The following is a 19640-nucleotide window of genomic DNA, read 5'->3' on the forward strand; positions in this document are numbered from 1 at the left end:
AGGACTGATCTTATTCATGTTCTACCCTGCATAAACAATACACATGGTAAAAGGCATCACAGAATTTTCCTACACTAACATATTCCTACACTAACATACTCTATGTAGCAAAACATGCTAATTAACACATCTAGAGAGCTTCACTGTCCTCTGTTGAGGAATGAATTCTTGTGTCCTATCATTTTTTTCATGCTTTCTAGCTTTGCACTTAAAGGGAAGAATTAACAGCTGTGAGCTTATTTGGACTAGTGTTGATAAATTTAACACAATCTCCTTGTATGGAGGTTTGCATTTCCACCCCAACTCTGATTATTTCTTTTCAAGAATATGACCTTTTTCAGCTGTGTTTTTTGAATATCAAGCTGTGTGTTCCTAAGCAGTTCAGTTCTCTCCAACTGACTTGCTCATAGCTGCGTTCAGCTCTGTAGAAATCTGTCCATTTACAGGAATATCTAATTTGGACTTTTATTTCACTTCACATAAGTAAATCCATCAGCAAGTCCTTCCTCTGTCAAATACAGAATCATTACGTTGAACAGAACACAAACTTCCTAAAAACTGCAGAAAACAGCCTCCAAGTTTCAACATGGATTTTTATTTATTTTTTTTAACTTATGGAAATGAAGGAAGAAGAGGGCTTGGTAGCATACGGTACTAAAAGGCATAAACTCAAAACCCAGCAAAAGTGCTGCTCCCACCCAAATCATTTTTGAGAAGCCACGGTAGGTAGATGGGAAGAAAACTTAAATGGTGTAGGCAAAAAGTACAAATATAGATGGTCCAGGAAACGTTCAAGTCAGGCACTGGCTTGTACAGCATTTGGCTGTACTTGGCTACTTCCCAGGGTAGCTTCCTCAGCAGCTACTTTGAGGCAGCAAAACCGCCACCACAGATTAACAGTTCCTACCTCGCCCTAAAGAAATAGCAATAGCATCCTCTGCTCTCTTCATCGAGATGCAGGTCATTTGTCTTTTCTTAAGCAGACCCTCAATGCTGCAGATTTTGCCTCCCTCAACCCACCAATGCCTAGATTCTGCTCAGCCTCGTACTTTTTTCCCTGGTCCACATTCATACGGCTATAGCCTTGAACGAGAAAGGGTTTTTTTCTTAAAAGCCTAACTTTAAAACAAGCATGTTTTTATTTGTAATACATTTTTATACGTTGTGGTAGATGAGCGGCATCTCTTGGATGTGCATTCATTGTAAGCATAACACTTGTGACACCGTGCCTGAGGGATTCCCAAAATACCTCTCTTCATGCAATAGTCAATGCAGGAGAGACTACTATGCTGCAGATGAAGCGAGGAAACTGCATACATTGTGTGGCCCTGGGCTAGCCAGCGTCACTTTTTTTTTAAAAAAAAAAAAAAAAAAGAAAAGTCTTCTGAATTCCATTCACAGCAAGACAGCATGTTCTTCTGTATCTTGGTATGCATCATGTTCAATTTTAAAATCTTTTAAAGACTTCAAAGACTTTTTTTTTTTGCACATAGTAGGAGGGTCATCAAAAAAAAAAAAAAAAGCTAGAAAACTTCAAGCCAATGAAATAACCTCTCTCAGAAACACGCATTCTCCCCCATCCCCCCCACCCCAACCCCACCCTGTATTACTCAACCCTGAAGGACTCGGAAATGAAGTAAAACATCTCCACTCGTGAGAGACCTTACTGCGAGGGAGGGGCTGAGCCTAAGACCAACTATATTTGGAACACAACACAAAACCCACCTTTTCGCAAAAGCCTTCCCCCAATGATGAGCCGACATCCTTTCATAGCCAGATAATGATTAGCATGAAGAGAAAGAAAAAGAAAAGAAAAGAAAGTAAAAAGCGAATGAGGTATGAAGGTGCTGGTAACTGAGATCTCTTTGGCAGGTGTTAGCTTTATCCAGTAACTGCACGTTTAGAGGTTTCTTAACATCCAGAGCATTAGAAACACAGGACAGGGGATGACTAGTGTCAAAGTTCTTCTAATATTTAAGGTGGTGCCAACAGCTGAGAAAACACCTGGAAGAGACCCTCTGATATCCATGTGAAGAGCTGAAAAACATTAAGAAATTAGAATGGCCGAGACATGCAAAAATCCATGTTTATTGATAGTAAATAGGAAGCGTTCTTTCTAAATCAGGGAGGACAAATAGCATCAATATTTTTAAAGCAGTACACAATAATGAAAATTACTTTCTGATCAACCCACTGAACTATGAAAAATTAATCTTACCGAAATCTCTAGGAATGTTCATTACCTTAGCTGTTACCACATTTGTATGAAATGCTGTGAAATGCTATTATAGAATTTCCTGGAGAGCTGTCAGACTAGCAAGAACCATGATAGTCTCGTCGCATTCAGCATTTTTACTTATACTAAGAAAAAAAAAAATACTTTTAAAGCCTATCCCTTACAGTGTTAATAATCTAAACACTCCAGGACATGATGAACATTTGAAACAGAGTACATCTCTTCATTACCTGAACTTGGACACAACATATAAATACATGGGAATTTCTCACCCCCCACACCTTTCATAGCACTCATTTATAGAAAAACATATCAGGACATAAATCACAGGTTTTTAAAACACCAAGATATTTTAAATTAAATATTTGAAGACTAATTTCACTGCAGCCCATCCTAATAGTGTACTGTATTTTACTCTGCATTTATCACTAAAATATTTAAGAACATACAGACTGCTGAGTACTACTCAGTGTAAGAGAAAAGAGGTTAGCCCTAAAAATATTCACAGAGGGAGTGTCTTATTGTGCAGATATAACCATGAAAAAGCACAGTAAGGCATCCTGCAACTGCTTACGAAGGAATGCTACTGGAAAGTCAAAACAAAGACTTGAATTTCTAGTAACCACTAAGAGGGTTCACAGCAAACGTTTAGCCACAATTGTCTAAATACAAATCACTGCTAAGGGAATCCTTAAATCATGATTTATTTTAAAATATTATAGAAGATAGGAAATACAGGAAAATAATGTAGTAGAAAGATAACTAGGTAAGGATATTTTATGCTCATCCTGTTTTTTACTTCCCTCCTACCATTGACCAGAGCATAAAGCAGGACACCAACAGAGGTGGATTTTGTCTACTTATGTTTGTGTAACCAATTCTTTGGTTCCAGCACATATCATTACAAGACAGCTTTTAAACTGGCTTGCTACATAATCAGTCTTAAGGAGGAACAGTCATGGCTTCCATCTCATGAAATTTTAAATGCTGTCTTACAAAGGAAAATACTACCCAACGTGGCACTCCAGTTACCGATCTACAAAGGCAGATTTCTTCACTGAAGTGATAACCATTTCGGTTGCTGGGATCAAGTGGAACAATCGAGAGGGTCAGAACTCAGCAAGAGAGATAAACAGACCTTCTGTGAATGCATTAGAGCTGGTAAAGGAGAGAAAACGCTAATTTGGATGCTTCCATTGTCAGAAGGGGAAGGATTCACTGCACAGTTCTCAGCCCGTTGTCCTCGTTTATTTAACTGGTATGACACTTCATGAAAATGAGCGGCCGCTTTAATTGGGTCATATTTGTCAAACAACCAGCTTAAAGGGAGAACCTGAAGAGTAAATACAATCTTTACCACACACAGACCATACCTCTTGGCACACATTCCCAATTCCCTGCATGGGGGGAGGGGGAAAGGAAAGAAAGAGGGAAAAAAAAGGGAGAAATGTGTCAGGACCAGGCAGCTACAAACCCAGCCGAGCACACCAATCCACCTCCCTGCACGGGGCAGCCTGGCGGAGGCTGACAGCAGGGACTGCTGTACAAGAGACTGCTGCTTTACAGAGGCAATGCTACTAAGGAGAGGCTTGCGTTCAGCTTGTATGGTCCCAAAACCCGCATGAAGGGCTAAGAGACAGAGCTGACCCTACAGACCATGCAGGGACAGGGCCGGTGGATGAGTGCTAACAGCCTCTGGAAAAGGCAAGACGCTCCCTTCGCCGACGTGCGGAGTCCTTTGCGCCTCTCCCTGCCACATGCTGCGTTGATGCATTCGATATTGTTCGGTTCATACCCTATGCAGCGTATGAAAGAGGGAATTTGCACTTCTGTGATTAGTGCTGAACCACACAACAGTGAAGAAATCCTGCTTATACAGTCAAAAAGATAAGTCTGGGGCTGGTTTGAAAAGCTTTCTAAAAGCTCTTTTGTTGCTTCACATTATCAAGATCTGACATTTACCATATCTTTCAAGCCAAAGTTTCTTTACTGCTGATTAAAACGGATATTTATTGACATCAGCCTGGGGAATAATAGCTGAAGAGCCAACCATATTCTATCCTTCATCAACAATACTGCCAACTAAGTTGTTTCCAGAATCATCATTGTCAGTAATTACATGCTAAACAACAAAAAAAAAAACCTCACGGTTGGTTTTCAAAGACCACATTGAGCTTGCAGATAGAAAACTTTGTTTAGGCTTTATCCCTGCAGGAACAAATTTCATTTGAAAGTTAATTTTTGTTTATATGTATACACACACACAGAGCTCAACAAGCTGCTGCTGTACGGGCCAAGAACTGTTAGATACCTAAGGGCTGAATCTGGGAGGCTCACTGCAGTGTTATCACAGGCATACTCAATACCTTTCAGGTCTATCTTTTAACAGCAGTAGGCACCTGCTCCCCACACATACTCTGACGATTTTTAGGGGCAGGTGATCTCCGCATTAAGTGGAGCCAACCTGGACAGGCCACAAGCCAAAAAAAAAAAAGGTGACCTCCATTTTTGATCTGGCTGACACCCACGAGGCAGCATTACTTGACTGAGAAGAGGAAGTTGCAGACACATGCTACTTCTGTATCAGATGAAATGGCGATCTAGAAAGACAAATGCCTCTACTCTTAAAATTCCTTAGGCTTAAGTCACCTGAGATGTGCAGCTCATGGGAACTGTCTGCTTACATCAACAGGAGCGTTTCTCAACTAGAATTAAAATAGAGAATCGGGCAGGTAAAGGATATTAAGCGATTTGGTAAGGAAGCCTAGAAAGAAGTCTACCAAGTTTCGTGTACTAAAAACCATATTTCCTCTTGTTTATTTTCGTTCAGTAATTTCTGTAGTTGTATTCTGTTGTGCAGACCGCTTCTTCTAAGGTCAAAACGTGAGTCACATTGAGCGGTGCTGATAAAACATAGGAACACCAAGTCTGAGCTCCTTCTGGGGTAAGGTTCCATAGCTTAGTTTTCTTAGCTATTGAAATAACATTTAAAAAAAAATAAGTTAGTTCCCAGAAAGACACGAACACAAATTGTGAAAGGCGCACCACTGCAGTCATCTCTTTTTAAAACCCCTATTTTAAGTTATCTTAGCCTTTAGGTGCTGTACTATGATTGACTTAAAGCAAACAAAACCCAAATAATGTTTCTGGCCTTTCCCACCTGAACTGGAAAATCCCATCTTCTCTTTTGTGTCAGCATTTGCAGCCACACGGAATGGGGGTAAAACCACTTTTTTTGGAGGATTAGTTTTAGTCAGATCGCAGAGCTGACCAGACCTGTTGTACAGCTACATGATAATTACTGCCAACACAAACCACAGGTGGGAAGAGGCAGCCAAGACTGATTCCTGCAGCAGCCTTACACTGGTCAAGCTGACAGTGAAACTGAATGATTAAATGATACAGCACAGATTGTTTAGCAGAGCTGAAGAACGAACCATCCCCCTTCAAGACGTGAAAATGCTAGCAGTCAGTGAAGTGCAGTATCACACCACCTGACCAGGTATTTTTTGAGTACAACCACCGCAGCACTGAGCCTATCAGGTATCGCAGGCACTAAGAAAGGCACAAAAACCATTTCCTGCTCTCTGAAAATGTTAAAAAGAAAATATAGACAATAAAAATAGAAAAAAATACATCCCAGATTAATTCCTAAAACATTTTAATTCTAGTTATCTTGTCACCTTCACTTAATTTAATTCAAAACAGAACTTTTATAACTGGTGGAAAATAAGAGACAAGGTAGCTGTCTCTGTAGAAGAAAGTCTACCACAACTCTTGGCCACAGGCACACTTCCTCACCCCCTTCTTACAAAAAAAAAAAAAAATCACTTACGGAAGAAAACATTCTGATTACAGATCTATTTGTAATAGGAGAAGTCTGATAAATAATATATAGAATAATGCAAGCTTGTGTACCGTCTGCAAGTGTTCTAATGCATTTCATATCTAATTGGTAATAAATCAAGAGGTAATGCTAACCTTTGCAGTATCTTAAAAGTAAATTTTTGAATCTAATCTTCACTATTTTTTTAAATAAAAAAATTGAGATACTTTCAGTGCACAGAATCCTTTTGTATGGGCGTGTACAAGCACAGTTGCCATCACACTGGCATTCTTCAATAGCAAATTTTTCACATTAGGCACAGTCACGGAGATAAGAGTATTTCAGTCTCGCTTTTACTCAAATTACTTACATTTTCAATTCAGATTGGTCTAGAACTAACATTCAAAGCAGTTACCTTTCCCCTCCCAGAAAAACAGCTGTGCAATGAACACAAATTAAAATTAAACTCTTTAGCCTACGTTTTTTCTTTTTTATTTCATGCTCTTAAAAAATAAAAAATAAACCAACCTCCACACCACTTGTCTTTCATTCTTTCTATCTACAGTTCTCTATCACCTTGCCACTCCTGGACTTTTTCTTTAATGAATATTTGTCCTATGGTCCAAAACCTCGTTCCTCCTGCTCCTATTTCTTTGTCACTGGTTGTCCTCCATCCTGCCATACATACGTTCCTCTGTGCCTCCTCTTATCTTTTGTTTTCCACCATCTATCTTCGTTTTCATTGTGTTTCCAAACTCCTTCCTCTTCCATCAATCTCCTCTTTTCCTCATCACTAGTAAAACAGGTTTACTCACTCTTCTGTCACCTAAAGGTCCTTCTTCTGTATCTACCTTCACTCCTGGTTTTGGACAAAGGAGGTCTCTGCTGCTTCTGTTGCTTCTCCTACATGCACGATGTAATTCTGCAGATGACAGAGAAGATCTGATCCTCTCCTTCGCTTCTGTCCCCTAAGCTGCTGGCAGCCATTGCTGGAAGCGACAACACCAGCGAGGAGTTGTTCCACCTTTGTGGTGAGGAGCCAGCTCATTTGCAGGCAAACAGCCAGCTTCCAACTGTCCAAGTGTGAAGTTCCTATGATCACAGATCATCTGGGATGCCTTTCCTCTCAAAACCAGGTGACTCGTAGCCAAATTCTTTAATCTCAAAGGCACTAATGGCTTGATAGCTGCTTTTGGGGCAAGTCACTGTGACAGTATTTCCACTTCAGCAGCATATGCATGAAGCGTCTCGATAAGAAGTGGTATACACTGCTTTAAAAGAAAAAAAAAAATAAAAGTACTGACAATTAGACCATGACTACTTCACAGGAACTGCCAACTGCTGAACGTGGTTAAGTGCAAGCATAGGCAACGATAATTTATGTTCACCATCATTCTGGAGGCTAACTTCATTTTCAAAGCTGCAAGTATAGGCATGGATAAACTATGATCAGTACACTTGAATCAGATTCAACACCAGCCAAGGCTTTGTCAGCAGCTGTAACCTTCCAAACAGCGAGAAGGCGTTCAGGGGCTCCCTGACCACGGCCCAAAGGCTGGCTGAATACTTTGGCACTTCATAAGCCTCTTCCCACCTGAGCTTCAAAGAGCCGTAGGAGCATTAACTAACTTCTCAAGTGAGAGAGTATCAAGGGCTCAATTTACCTGCCAACAGAGCACATCAACCTCTGGGGTGGAACAATTACTGGAAGCATCAAGAGTGTTACATTTTGTATTTAAAAAAAAAAATAGAGCTGGGGTAATTTTGTATCCATTTCCAGCTGTACCAGTAATTCAGACAGACTAAGTGTGGATTTCAATGTAAACAAGGCAGGACAGGCTACATTTTGGTGAATTTGTAGATAGCTGATGGTCAAAACAGGAGAGCCTGCTTTCTGAGGGATACAGCACTGTACCATGGCGTTTATTCAACAGATCTGGCAATTACTCAGATTAATCACTCTCTGTCAATATCAATACCTACAGGTATTCCTGTGGCCAGCAATCCAAATTACTGCAGTTGAAAGATATGCCTTAATCAAAACCTAAGGCGATTCATCTGCAAGCAAGAAAATCCCTGTATGTTAAATTATGGAGATTACCAAAGAGAAGTGCTAGACCAATATTCTGAAGTGCGAACAAGGTGCCTTAAGTGGAGGATATGTAAAACCTAACTTCAAGTGGGAGCACACACAGCTCATGAGCCATGTATTTCCTCAAGCACATGCTAAGCCTTTCTACCACTGAGTTACCTGTAGTGCAGTCAGAGCTAACTACGCTGGAGAACCTGATCTGAACAGTTTTTAAAATGATTTACTGGGTGGCCTTCATGCATTTACGTGGAGCCTGAAAACCTCAGCCAGGTTTGCTTCTAGACTAAAATAATTATCTGAATAAACTCTGTAAAGTATTTTCTGAAGTATGCTGCATCACCTCTCCCCATGGCATAGGAAGAGCCACATAGTACTTTAATTATTTTCTTCCACAAGGCAGGAAGCTCATTGAGATTTTACAACCAAAAATGCTTAGCTGGCTTTTTGTTCAATGCAGCCCTTAGCCTGCAGGTTGAATCTAGTGCTAAAACAAATAAAGATCACAGAAGTTAGAAGTGTCTATTATGTCAATAAAATCCAAATCCTTCGTAATGCAGTAATTGTTCCATGCAGCATGTTTTCCAACGCTTTGTCTGGTCTTGTTTTAAACAATGGGGCTACCATCACTTTCCTTGGACTATTTATGGTCTGAGCAATCCAGCAGTTTTTCCTGATCTTTAACCAACGTTCACACTTTTTATGTCAGACAAAAACATACACAGGACCTCACAAAAATCCCTCCCCCCAGTCAAGTTAAGCATCTGACTTGTAAAAAATACCAGACAGCCTTTACAGAAAGCTAACCACCAAGTTCACCGATCAACTCGTTTTCGACCACGGTGACTGACAACTCCCTTCTGCAGAGGCAATTACATTTTCCCCAAGCAATAAAGGGATAAACGGTTAGCTAGGACGTACTGGATCGAGGGAGTTTTAGCACAGGAGCCACACGGTTCTGTGTGCAGAAAGGGAGGCTCCCACTGGGCTTCATTTTTGGCTGTCTGCTCATGCGGTACAACTATTCCAACCCCCCTCCTTTTTAGCATGCGACCTGTGTGATTGTTAATACAGCGTTTGGCTCAGCCTGGTAAACAAATGGTGATTCCTACACCTTATCTTTGTCTACGAAAATAAATTTAAAAGGGGGGGGGAAGGCTCCCTGGTTAGGGAGCTGATTTCGATAAAAGGCACCTTTTAATGCCACCCGAACAGGTGACAACGAGCCGACCGGCGTCATTCCCACTGAGAGCCCTGCAGACGAAGCAGGGACGAGGCCCATTATGTAGGTCACCCAGCCCACCCTACCCAAACCGAGGGGCTGCCAGCTGCCTACCGCAGGTCCGCGGGGCTGCCCTGGGCACCGGCCGGGCTCCCCCCCTCCCTGCCACCCCCCTCAGCGACCTCCCCGGAACGAAGCGGGGCCGGCGGGGCGCTGCCCCGGGCACTCACGTTCTCGGTGTCGCGCTCGTTCACCGTGGGCAGCGGGGTCCGAGTGGACATTTTCCTGGGCTCGGGCGGCAGCGCTGCCGGGGCGGCGCACAAGCACTGGGGCCGGGCCGGGCTTCTGCTGCTGCTGCTGCTGCTGGGAGCCGGTGGTCGCGGGCAGCCAGCATGAAGGACCGGGGGGCGGCGTGGCGGCGGCCGAGCTAGATCCCCCCCGGGATCCCCTCCTCCGCCTCCCCCGGGCTCATCCGACGGCCGGGCCGGGCTCCGCGGGACTCAGCGGCGGCGCCTCATGGGGCGCCGGGGAGGGGACGGGACGGGAAGAACGAGGCGAGGCGAGGCAGCGGCTCGCTGGGGAAACGGCGGCCGGGGGGCTCCCGAGCAAGCCGGGGGGGGTCCCCTTCTCCTCCTCCTTCCCCACCCTCCGCCCCCCCGCAGCCCCTCTTCACCGCGCGGCCGCCGCTCGCATGCCGGCCCAGCCTCAACGCCCCGCGGACGGGCGGTGGGTGCCCGCCTCTCCCTGCCCGCCTGCCTCCCTCCCTGCCCGCCTCTCCCTGCCTGCCCCCCGCCGCTCCCCGCCGAGCCAAGATGGCCGCCCGGCTTCCTCCGCGCCGAGCCCAGCTCCGACATGAACCGGAAGGGCCCGCCCCGCGCCCGGCCGCCGCGGGGAGGCCGGCGCCGGCGGCGTGTTGCTAGGGGCCGCGCCGCGGCGGGGCGGAGCGGGGCCGGCGGCAGCCGGGGCTCCCCCGGCCGGCAGGGAGCGGGGCGGGGCGGTGCGGTGCTGTGCCGGCGCGGGGGGACGGGTCCTGCCCCTCCCCGGGCGGCCATCGCCATCCCAGCCCGTCCCCTTGGGATGAGGGAGATGGGGTGTTTGGGGTGGGGAAGGGAGCGCTGAGGGGAGACCTCGTTCGTGTATAAAAACATCTGAGGGGGGGGTGTCAAAAGGATGGGGTCCGTCTCACTTCAGTTGTGCCCAGCCACAGGACGAGAGGCAGCGGGCACAAACAGGAGGTCCTGGCTCAATATCACAGAATCGCAGAATCATCTAGGTTGGAAGAGACCTCCAAGATCACCTAGTCCAACCTCTGACCTAACACTAACAAGTCCTCCACTAAACCATATCACTAAGCTCTACATCTAAACGTCTTTTAAAGACCTCCAGGGATGGTGACTCGACCACTTCCCTGGGCAGCCCATTCCAATGCCTAACAGCCCTTTCAGTAAAGCAGGTCTTCCTAATACCCAACCTAAACCTCCCCTGGCGCAACTTTAGCCCATTCCCCCTCGTCCGGTCGTAAGGCATCTGAGGGGCACTTCTGTACTGTGAGGTGACAGAGCACTGGGACAGGTTGCCCAGAGGTTTTGTCTCTCTCCTGTGTGAGTCTCCTGCTCTGGAGATATTCACAACCCACCTGGATGCCACCCTGTGCAGTGTGCTCTAGGTGATCCTGCTCGGCAGGGAGGTTGGACTGGATGAGCTCCAGAGGTCCCTTCCAACCTTGGCCATGCTGTGATTCTGTGAGGAGCAGGGCAGAAGGAGAGGCAGTGCGTGAGGGAGAGGTGTGCAGCGTGAAGGACCATAACACCTCCCTGAGGAGCGAGTCCTTGCCTGGCCAAGGGACGTGGGGACGGGCCCTGCTGATCACACCCAGGACCGCTCTCCTTCTGGAAACTCATCCGCTCTATCACGGTGCTCAGAGCAAACAGCACGGCCAAGATTTGGTCCTCAAGCCTCCAACTGCCAAAGCCTATCCTTGTTGTTGATCACTGCCGGCCCCAAAGAGGGTGTGCACAAGTGTGATAAAGAAGGGAGCTCACACGCGGGGAAGGCTTGCGTCTGGTGTTAGCGGATCTAACCTGGTGCAGACAGGCTCCAGAGAAATACTGCGGGTTTAATGGCTCGTTGGCTGGAGGAGGGTGGAAGCCTGTGCTATCTAAACATGCTTCATCTGCCCAGCAGTTACTCTGCACTGTCATTTCCAAGTTTACAAGGAAGAAAGAGCATGTTATGAGAAGGTACAATTATGAATAAAAAACGAGAAAAGAAAGTAACTTTTGTGTATTCAGTGTATAGCTCATTTAGAAACAACATCTATTTTTTTTCTTTCTTTTTTTTTTTTTTTTTTCTGGAGAAAAGGCAGGAAAAAACTGCAGAAAAAAATGCTGGATTGGGTGGGATTTGTAGAAACTTGGCATCTCTGGAGATCTGGCAGTGTAGTGATAACATTTTGTCTTTCTAAAGCATAGTTTTTCTGACAAACTTTATGCCTCTTATAAATATTTACCAGCTTGGCCTTGAAATCCATCCTATGATGTAGGTAATATTTTCCTCACTTTTAGAGACACTAGCAAGGAAATATAGCCCTTGAACACTACCCGATAAATAAGTTGCATGCCTGTTTCTCTATCATCAGGACCAGAAAACTCCACACCACCTCAACTGAGGAAGGAGAAACTCAGGATTTACACAGAGTCGTATCTTCCTTGCTTGCTCCCAAGCTAAGTTAACTCCTTGCTCTGTGTCAGTGACAGGAATTTGGGGTAATTTGAAGAATACTTACCTCTTGTGCAAACGATCTGTGATCATACATATGCACATCTGTACGTCTGTGTGCATATATACTCGGCTTGTACACATCCATGGTGGAGCCGCTCTCCTTCCGCAGCAGGCAGGACCCTTTGCGCTGGGAACGGAGAGGGAGTTGCCTCTATCTGGTGTGCCAAGGTCAGGCACAAAGCCTGAAGCAAAGCCAGGAAAAGTATCCAGATCTCCTGACTCTCCGTGTTTGCCACAGGGCTGCTTCTTCATCGCTTTCTTTTCGGTTGCCAGTAGAATGTGTTCTCTAGAATTTGTTTGTAAAAAAAATGGTAATTGACTTATGGCAGAGTCAGAAAAAGGTAAAAATAGGCAGAGATTTACTTTGTTTGTTAACCAGATGAATGCTCTCATCCTGCATTTTTGGGAACTGCAGCTAGCATGGGAATGCTGAACTGCAAGCAGCAAAGCCTGGGAGTGATTTTCAGAGTGTGAACTGAATTCACTGGAGCTGTTTGTACATACAAACATAAACTAAGAGACATTAAAGTATGGTGCTGTATCTACTTGTGTTGCCATTCCATGGACACAGATCAGATTTTATGCTGTATAATTCTGGAGAGTTAGGTGAAAGTCCTAGACCCATCGATGCAATAGGAGTTTTGCTGTTGTATTCGGTAGAGCCCACATTTAACGCTCACTGTCCAAATAAAAAGGGGCTGTGGAGGGGGTGGTGAGGGAAGAGAGGCTGAGGGGGAAGGAACGTTTGTTTCTTTCAGGGTCATGTTTCCGACTGGCAAAGTGATTTTGAAGTAAGAACTTTCGAAGAAAATGCTTGAGACCACAAAAATAACAGCAGCTCATTTTGCTGTTTTATGGCCAATAAATGGCAACATTGATTAGTGTTGGTTTTCCCATGTAGCAAAACCTGCACAGGAAATGACAAATTACATAACAGCTACTTTAGTTTTTATTTCATTGTTGCTATATTCTGCCTCTCATGTTTAGACAGATGAGTTCATTTCAAAGTGTATTAATTTCTTAGAAATTTGGATATAGTAAAAAAATAATAATAATAAGATTGCATGGGATTCCTATTTTTTTGTTGCCCATAAATATTCACAAATCAAAAAGTGATTTTTTTTTCCTATCTAAACATTCAGAAAGCTCAGAAAGAGATCTAATAAATTGTTTTTTCTGGTTCTTGTGCTAGTGATAGTGACAGTGGTTTTGTAAGTGGGACTTAGATGACAATGCTTGTATATTATATATTACCCAGAATAGGCTGCAACTTTTGCTTTGAGCTGTAGTGACTCTATCATGCTAACAGTTGTAAAAACTTGTTTTTGTCAGTAAAGTTGGAGAATATGACTCAAAGACACACAGGAAGCAGCTTTGCTAGTTAAGGTGCCATTTTATGTCACTTTTTTTGGCTATCGCCACACATGGAAAACAAAAGAAAACAATATGATACAAAACAACATCATTATGTGGAAGCATTTAGATTTTTTTTCCTTCTGAACATTAAAAGTCACTGCTAGTCACAAAGAATCTCTCAATACTACACTGCATGTACATAGTAGATCCTTACTTTAACATTGTGATCAGAGCAAAAATGATGGAATTGATTACAACTGCTGGACAAAATGCAAGGATTTATTTAAATGTATTCAAATGTATGGTTTTTTTTTTCAGTGTTAATTCTGGAAAAGCGATTGCATATGCAGAACTGACTGAGATATTTATATTCCCCTCACCTCACTTTAGAGGCTGGGGACTGAAAGACATCAGCTGGTGGAGGCAAGTAGAAAATCAGCTAATGTAATTGTTGTAGCTGCCTTGTCCTGCACTGCGGCTGTGACAATATACACCACCTGGGAATTTTCCGAAATGTTAAATCATTTTTGGTTATACAAAAATACCAGTTTAGACTGACAATTATTAATCTGATGTGACTTTTTGGTGTTTCTTCAAGCCTTTAAAAAACACATTTTAAAAGCCACAGGAATGTAGCCGGTACTATGCATTCTTATTCTGATGCCTTGTTTGTTTGTTTATTTGTTTGTTTCTTAGAAATTCTAAGATTATTCCATGTAGCGGATGATTTTCAGGACTGCTTCATTATCAGAGTTGCCTTTAAAGCTAAAAGCATTATTTGTATGTGTTTTCAAAATTGTAACTTCCAAAGAAAATCTTAACAGTGTTTTATAATAGGAAGGAGAAACGTGTGATTTTGAAAATGGTGGTGACAAAGCTATTGATAGAAAAGCACTGATTAGTGTCCACAACCTCAATCAATAGTCCACACTCAATTATAATGAGGCCCAAGTGCAGCCCACTGCAAGGCCAGGGTGAAATGTATTTTTGACAGCAGAGAAAACAATGGAAAGAGAAAAGATTTGCCTCCTCACCTTCATGTCCACACTGTCACACCAGCAGATAAAGAGAGATGAAAGGTGGGTTGAGATTTTGTGTATTGACTTCTTCCTTAGACTTCTTCCATGCAGTTTTGACTTCCGAGCTTGCCTTTCCATACAGGGGAAGACTGAGTCCCTGGGGACAGCAGAACGGCTGGGGCAGCACAATTGCTCTGCGTACCTCAGATATCAGAGAGATCAGGCACCGGGCTGCGAATATGAGGAAACAGGAGCAAGCAGTGGTGGTTCCTGGATCACAAGCTCCATGTAATTCCTTACCTGCCAGGCCAAGCTTTGCCTGCAGAGCCATACGGCATGGTACCCAAGGTGTGAACTTTCACGATGGGATCACTGTCAAGTGCATGAACTGCACTATTTCCTGCCTGTTCTGGCAGGTTGGCACAAGGTCAGTGTTGAAAAAAGTGAGAGAAAAAAAAATATCTCCTTAGCTTTCCATAAACCTGATGCCTTGCAGGTTACAAAGGAAACACAAGGACAAGGAATCAGTTGGCAATCATGCTCTGAACTTGACTCTATGAAGCTAAAATAGGTGTTTTATAACAACCCTCTTCTATTCCTACTAGTGCATGACCCCAACAGAGCTGCATCTTAAACATAAATCCTTTCGGATGCCTTGCGATCTGAGTCAGGCATGTTACTGTTCCTCCTACACCGTTTCCTGTGTGGTTAGTACTGAATCAAAGACTCCATTCACAATGATGGGAAAAGAATAGATGACTCTAGTACATGTAATGTTTTCAAGTGCAAATTAATAATTGGTCTGCCTGAGTTTTAGTGGGAAGCAATTGTTTGGTAGCAGTGAGATAAATTCCAGGCTTTCTGGACACAGGTTATCTAAAAATGGTATTGCCCACGCTTGTTCGAAAAGGAACATCTAAAATTGTCGACAGGCTAATGGAAAGTATGCAGCTCAGCTGAAATTCCCAGGGCCCACCATAAGCCCCAAGAGCTGTTTTTGCCAGGAGAGACTTGCCAAGAAGATGTTAGGCACAGCTTCCTTCTCTGTCTCCAGCCCAGAGCATCGGGCATCCAACCAGCAGCTCGCGCCTGTGATAACCACACGCACCTTCATGCGAATTAATGGTCCGGGAGCCTCTCAGCTGCCATCTCTGCTAATTACACACTTCTCCAGAGACCTCTAAGTGTGTCTGCACAGAGTTAAGTGCACAAGCACACCCACCTGTAAGTCCAGACTGTTTATGCGACAGTATGCTTTGAGGTAGGAACTTGGGCTGAGCGCAGTGGTCTCTGAAGGTGACCTGGATGAAGTCTCAGGTTCTTGCTCGAGCTATCTGCAAAGCTTTGGCAGAACCAAGCCCTGAAGTCCCTCTCTGGATTTCCCTGAAGTAACTTGCATTTGATTTAGATCTTATCTTTCAGGGAAAAAAAAAATCTTTCATCTTCATTTGCATATTGCCAGGGGCAAGGAAGCCATGAGCAATCTGGGAAAACTGTTCCTGTTGTTGTACACCCTCACCTTTAGAAATGTTTGCTTCTGCTTGGAATATACCTAACGGCAGCTTCCAGCTGCTGGATCTCTCCTACATTTGTCTCTTGGATGATCAGACGTTCACTCCCAACCAGGACTGGGCTCACCCCATAGCCATCTCTTTAAGAAACTGAAGAGATTTAAATCCTGAGGTCTGTCACCAAAATTCACCCTATTCAGTTTTGTAAGCATTAGCATGCATGCTTTCACTGATTCGTCTCCACCTTATCAGTCCGTCTGTGCTGTGGATACCAGACATGAACATGGTATTCCAGCTGTAATAACACAAAGCCCAAATACAGACGTGATATAACTTATTTTGCTGATGCCCCAGTCAAAGAACCCATTTAGCCCTTTCGGATACAGTAACTGAACTCTGGAAACATATGTTTGGCCGTGACTCACATGCCCTTTCAGTATCTCTGACCCTTCCCCTCAACACACACGGAGTCTCCTGCCTTCGAAGTGTGCTTTATTTTTCCTACAAGCGTGATTTTAAATGTTGGTCATACTCAAATGTGTATTGCTCACCTGAACACAGTTTTTCAAACTGTTTTACTTTGCCCCAGTGACACATCTTTTAATTTCCTCTTCTCTCCATCTTGTGGTCATCTGCAAGGCTTATCAGTAATCCTTTCTGTTCCTTTATGGTCTTTGATAAACTCATGAATTGGTGCAGATCAAGAACCTTGATAAGAATGTGAATTGGTGCTGACCAAGAATCAGCTGTGCTGGGTTACAGCACCATATGGCATTTTTTCTGCCAATAAAAAAATGGTTTCATAAGTAATTGCCACATTGAATGTTCACTCAACACACCAGCATCCTGGGGTGGGGAAGGGCTGAGGGGAAAATAACTCGGAGGAATGCCAGCTGGTGGCAGGGGTTGAGCAAAGGGAAGGGGTGCAAGGACAGAGGGTTCAAAACCTGGCTGGGGAGGATGCTGAGCCGAGCAGAGAGCAGTGTCTGCCACCTGTGGTGCCCCCAATGCCCCTCCAGGAGCATCACGGCGGTGGTGTAAGGTGATCAGTTAGGTGTTGGGTACGTGCCACACGGCGTTCCCATCGTTATGCTTTCTCACTCAACGTGTTCTGCTGCCACAAGTCAAGGGCCTTAAAGAAGTCGAAGTTGTTTTTTTTTTTCCATCAGCTTCGTTAACTTTATCACTCAATCTTGCAATCTGCTCAGTAAAAGATAACAAGTCAGTTTGAAAGGGTCCCTTCCCATAAAATCCTGTTGATTGGCATTAATTATATTTCCCTCTTTGTTAATCGGGATCCATGTGAGTCATTCCATTGTACTGCTGGGACTCGTGTCAGGGAGACAGGCCTATAAATACTTACATCTACCTTCTTCATAAACTTCCACAACAATTACTTTCCTTTGGAGCTTCCCTGGTGTCCAGAAAGTTATTGGTGACCGCACACAGCTGCAGCGCTGCGTTGGTGTTTTGGGGATACATCCTCAATAATCACCTGACAAAGCCAGGCACATTATGTATTCCACTGAAGGGAAGGTTTTCTGAACGATGAATTAATGTTACAGTCGTGAACAACCCTTACAAAATCTTAGGAAGATTTACTTTGCCTGTTTATCTTGGGTTTCTGTATCATGATATAGCACCAAGACTACAAAACGTCTTTTTTAAGTGCACAGATGAGTTTTAAAAAAGGATTTGTAGCAGACCAGCTAGAGGGCTGCACAGCACAGGTGGATTTTGTGTACGGTCCCAGCTTCTTTGTGTACGGTCCCAGCTTCTCAGCACCTTTGCTCTTCCAGTACTAAACCACCTTTTGCCTTCCCTTCTCGTCAAATGCTGACAGCGACCCACGAAACAATGAACGATGAAACAACCCTGCTGTTACAGTAGATGTGTAGTAACCTCATCACTTTTTTTTTTTTTTTTTAGTTTCAGAGCATCAAGGAGGTGAGAAATACATATTATATTTGGGCTTGTTTCATAGGAAAAGATGAGCTGCTGATTTGAAAATATCTGATAGGAGGTCAACAGCTTCAAATGGAATTGGAAAAATATCAGATTAATGCTGTTGCCACAGTCCTGATTAGAATTCACATCACACAAGAACATAAAAACACTTTTGGAGAGCAAGAGGATGTTTTATCATCTGAGCACAGTGCTGTTTTCAAGATGCACAGAAGAAAAGAGGAAAATGAATTAGAAGGAGTGCTTTCCGATTATTGAAATAAAAAGCGGCAATTGAAAATTAGGACTGTCCCGGTTGAAACAAACACAAATAATCAACTCAAGCACTGTGGTCTCGTGTCGGACGGTGCTGACGATGGCTGCATTCCTCGCTGCCGCCACTGCCGTGAGCCTGGCGAGCTCTGGGTTTGGAGCCCTGGGACGTCGTCATCCCCAGACAGTCAGGGCAGAGACCCTGCTTATTCCTGGCCAGGAGTGCCAGTCGCAGCTTAGCTTTTCTTCACTGATGACACTGTCTCAGGATTCGCTCTGCGGTTTGCATGAATCACATGGCTCTGTATGACTTGCTCGAAGTGCCTGGCGCTATATAAACCTAATAAATGAGTCGTTCCTTTTGGCAGTGAAGTCTGTGCATGCTGCAGGTATTCCCTGAGGAGAAAATTCACCCTGTGGCGTAGAGCCGAGGAGTTTTCTCATTTTCTATACATCTTGTATCGGTTTTCCTTCTACAGAATCACATGATTTACGGGCAAACGCACTCACAAACATATTGTGTTAATTACCATTCATTGCTTTCCTTCCCTCCACCTTTGCCCTTCCCTGTTTTAGCCTGGTGCTTCCCCTGGGACTTTCTTGACTGAAGTCTCCTTTCACCATTCATAAAAACCCCTGTCCCGCAGGAGCAGCAACAGGCTGCTGGGGGCAAGGTTGGGGAGCCCCGGGGTGCTGCAGCCAGCCGAGGGCTCCCTGTGTCCCACAAGGGCTGTTATGGGGGTGCCTTTATGTACCCTTTGCCACCTACCTTCTCCATCACCTCTCTACAACAGAGCAATGAGTCTTGCCGGCAGGACTTACCCTTACAAGTATAGGATCCCGTTGAGCCCGTAAATGCTTCCCAGCATTGCCCAAGGCTGCCAACAGCAACGTTCCCCTACCCGTTTATAGGAGATGCTGCACACGGCGTTAATATGACTATTAACACCCTTAATGTTTTTCCCAGTAACATTCTCTGCCTATAAACGAGTTTTCGTATTTTCAGTTGGTTCTGGTTTGACTTTCTTCTGTGCCTACTGTAGCTTGAGCCACCTGGATGTCAAGGAGTCATCCTTTTAAATTTTTCTAAAAACTTTCATAACAGTTTCAGATTTTTCAAGCTGATTTTGAAAAGGGAAGTAATGTTGGTGAGAAATTCAGAGGTATGACATAATGCTTTAGAAACCTTTTATAGTTACCTTTCTTTTTTCAGTAGCAAGGTGGAAAAAAGGAAGAAGAGAGAACCAAAACACCCATGAAGAAGAGCCACCCGTAATTTTTCATATAAGCCTTTTGTAAGACTTTCTGAACAAAGGAGAGATTTCTCTCTCTGGAAGTCAGCAGAATGAAAAGGACTTGCAGATTTCTGAAGATTCAGCAAAT

The 19640-nt window shown here is 44.1% G+C and overlaps 1 protein-coding gene and 1 long non-coding RNA gene across 13 annotated transcripts in view; one reads left to right on the forward strand and one right to left on the reverse strand.

Annotated features, from left to right (window-relative positions):
• The window catches only part of MARK3 (microtubule affinity regulating kinase 3), a 64071-nt gene extending 53882 nt beyond the window's left edge, over window positions 1–10189 (reverse strand). For 2 of the 12 annotated variants that reach the window (XM_040559656.1, XM_040559655.1), the window contains exons 1-2: window positions 9604–10189; window positions 1726–1764 (exon numbers count right to left, since the gene is read on the reverse strand). In XM_040559656.1, the coding sequence (XP_040415590.1) occupies window positions 1726–1764; window positions 9604–9654 (90 nt within the window). In that variant the 5' untranslated portion in view covers window positions 9655–10189. The remainder of the gene's footprint in view (window positions 1–1725; window positions 1765–9603) is intronic. The other 10 variants (XM_040559660.1, XM_040559659.1, XM_040559661.1 and 7 more) reach the window with 8 other exon arrangements.
• A 190-nt stretch (window positions 10190–10379) lies between these two features.
• Window positions 10380–19273, forward strand: LOC121071409. Its single transcript, XR_005820573.1, has 3 exons — window positions 10380–10608; window positions 17766–17770; window positions 19264–19273. It is a non-coding gene; the product is annotated as an uncharacterized LOC121071409 (long non-coding RNA).
• Window positions 19274–19640: the final 367 nt, after the last annotated feature.

This window comes from Cygnus olor, chromosome 5 (genome assembly GCF_009769625.2).
Source record: "Cygnus olor isolate bCygOlo1 chromosome 5, bCygOlo1.pri.v2, whole genome shotgun sequence".
In the NCBI taxonomy this organism is placed as follows: Eukaryota; Metazoa; Chordata; class Aves; order Anseriformes; family Anatidae; genus Cygnus; species Cygnus olor.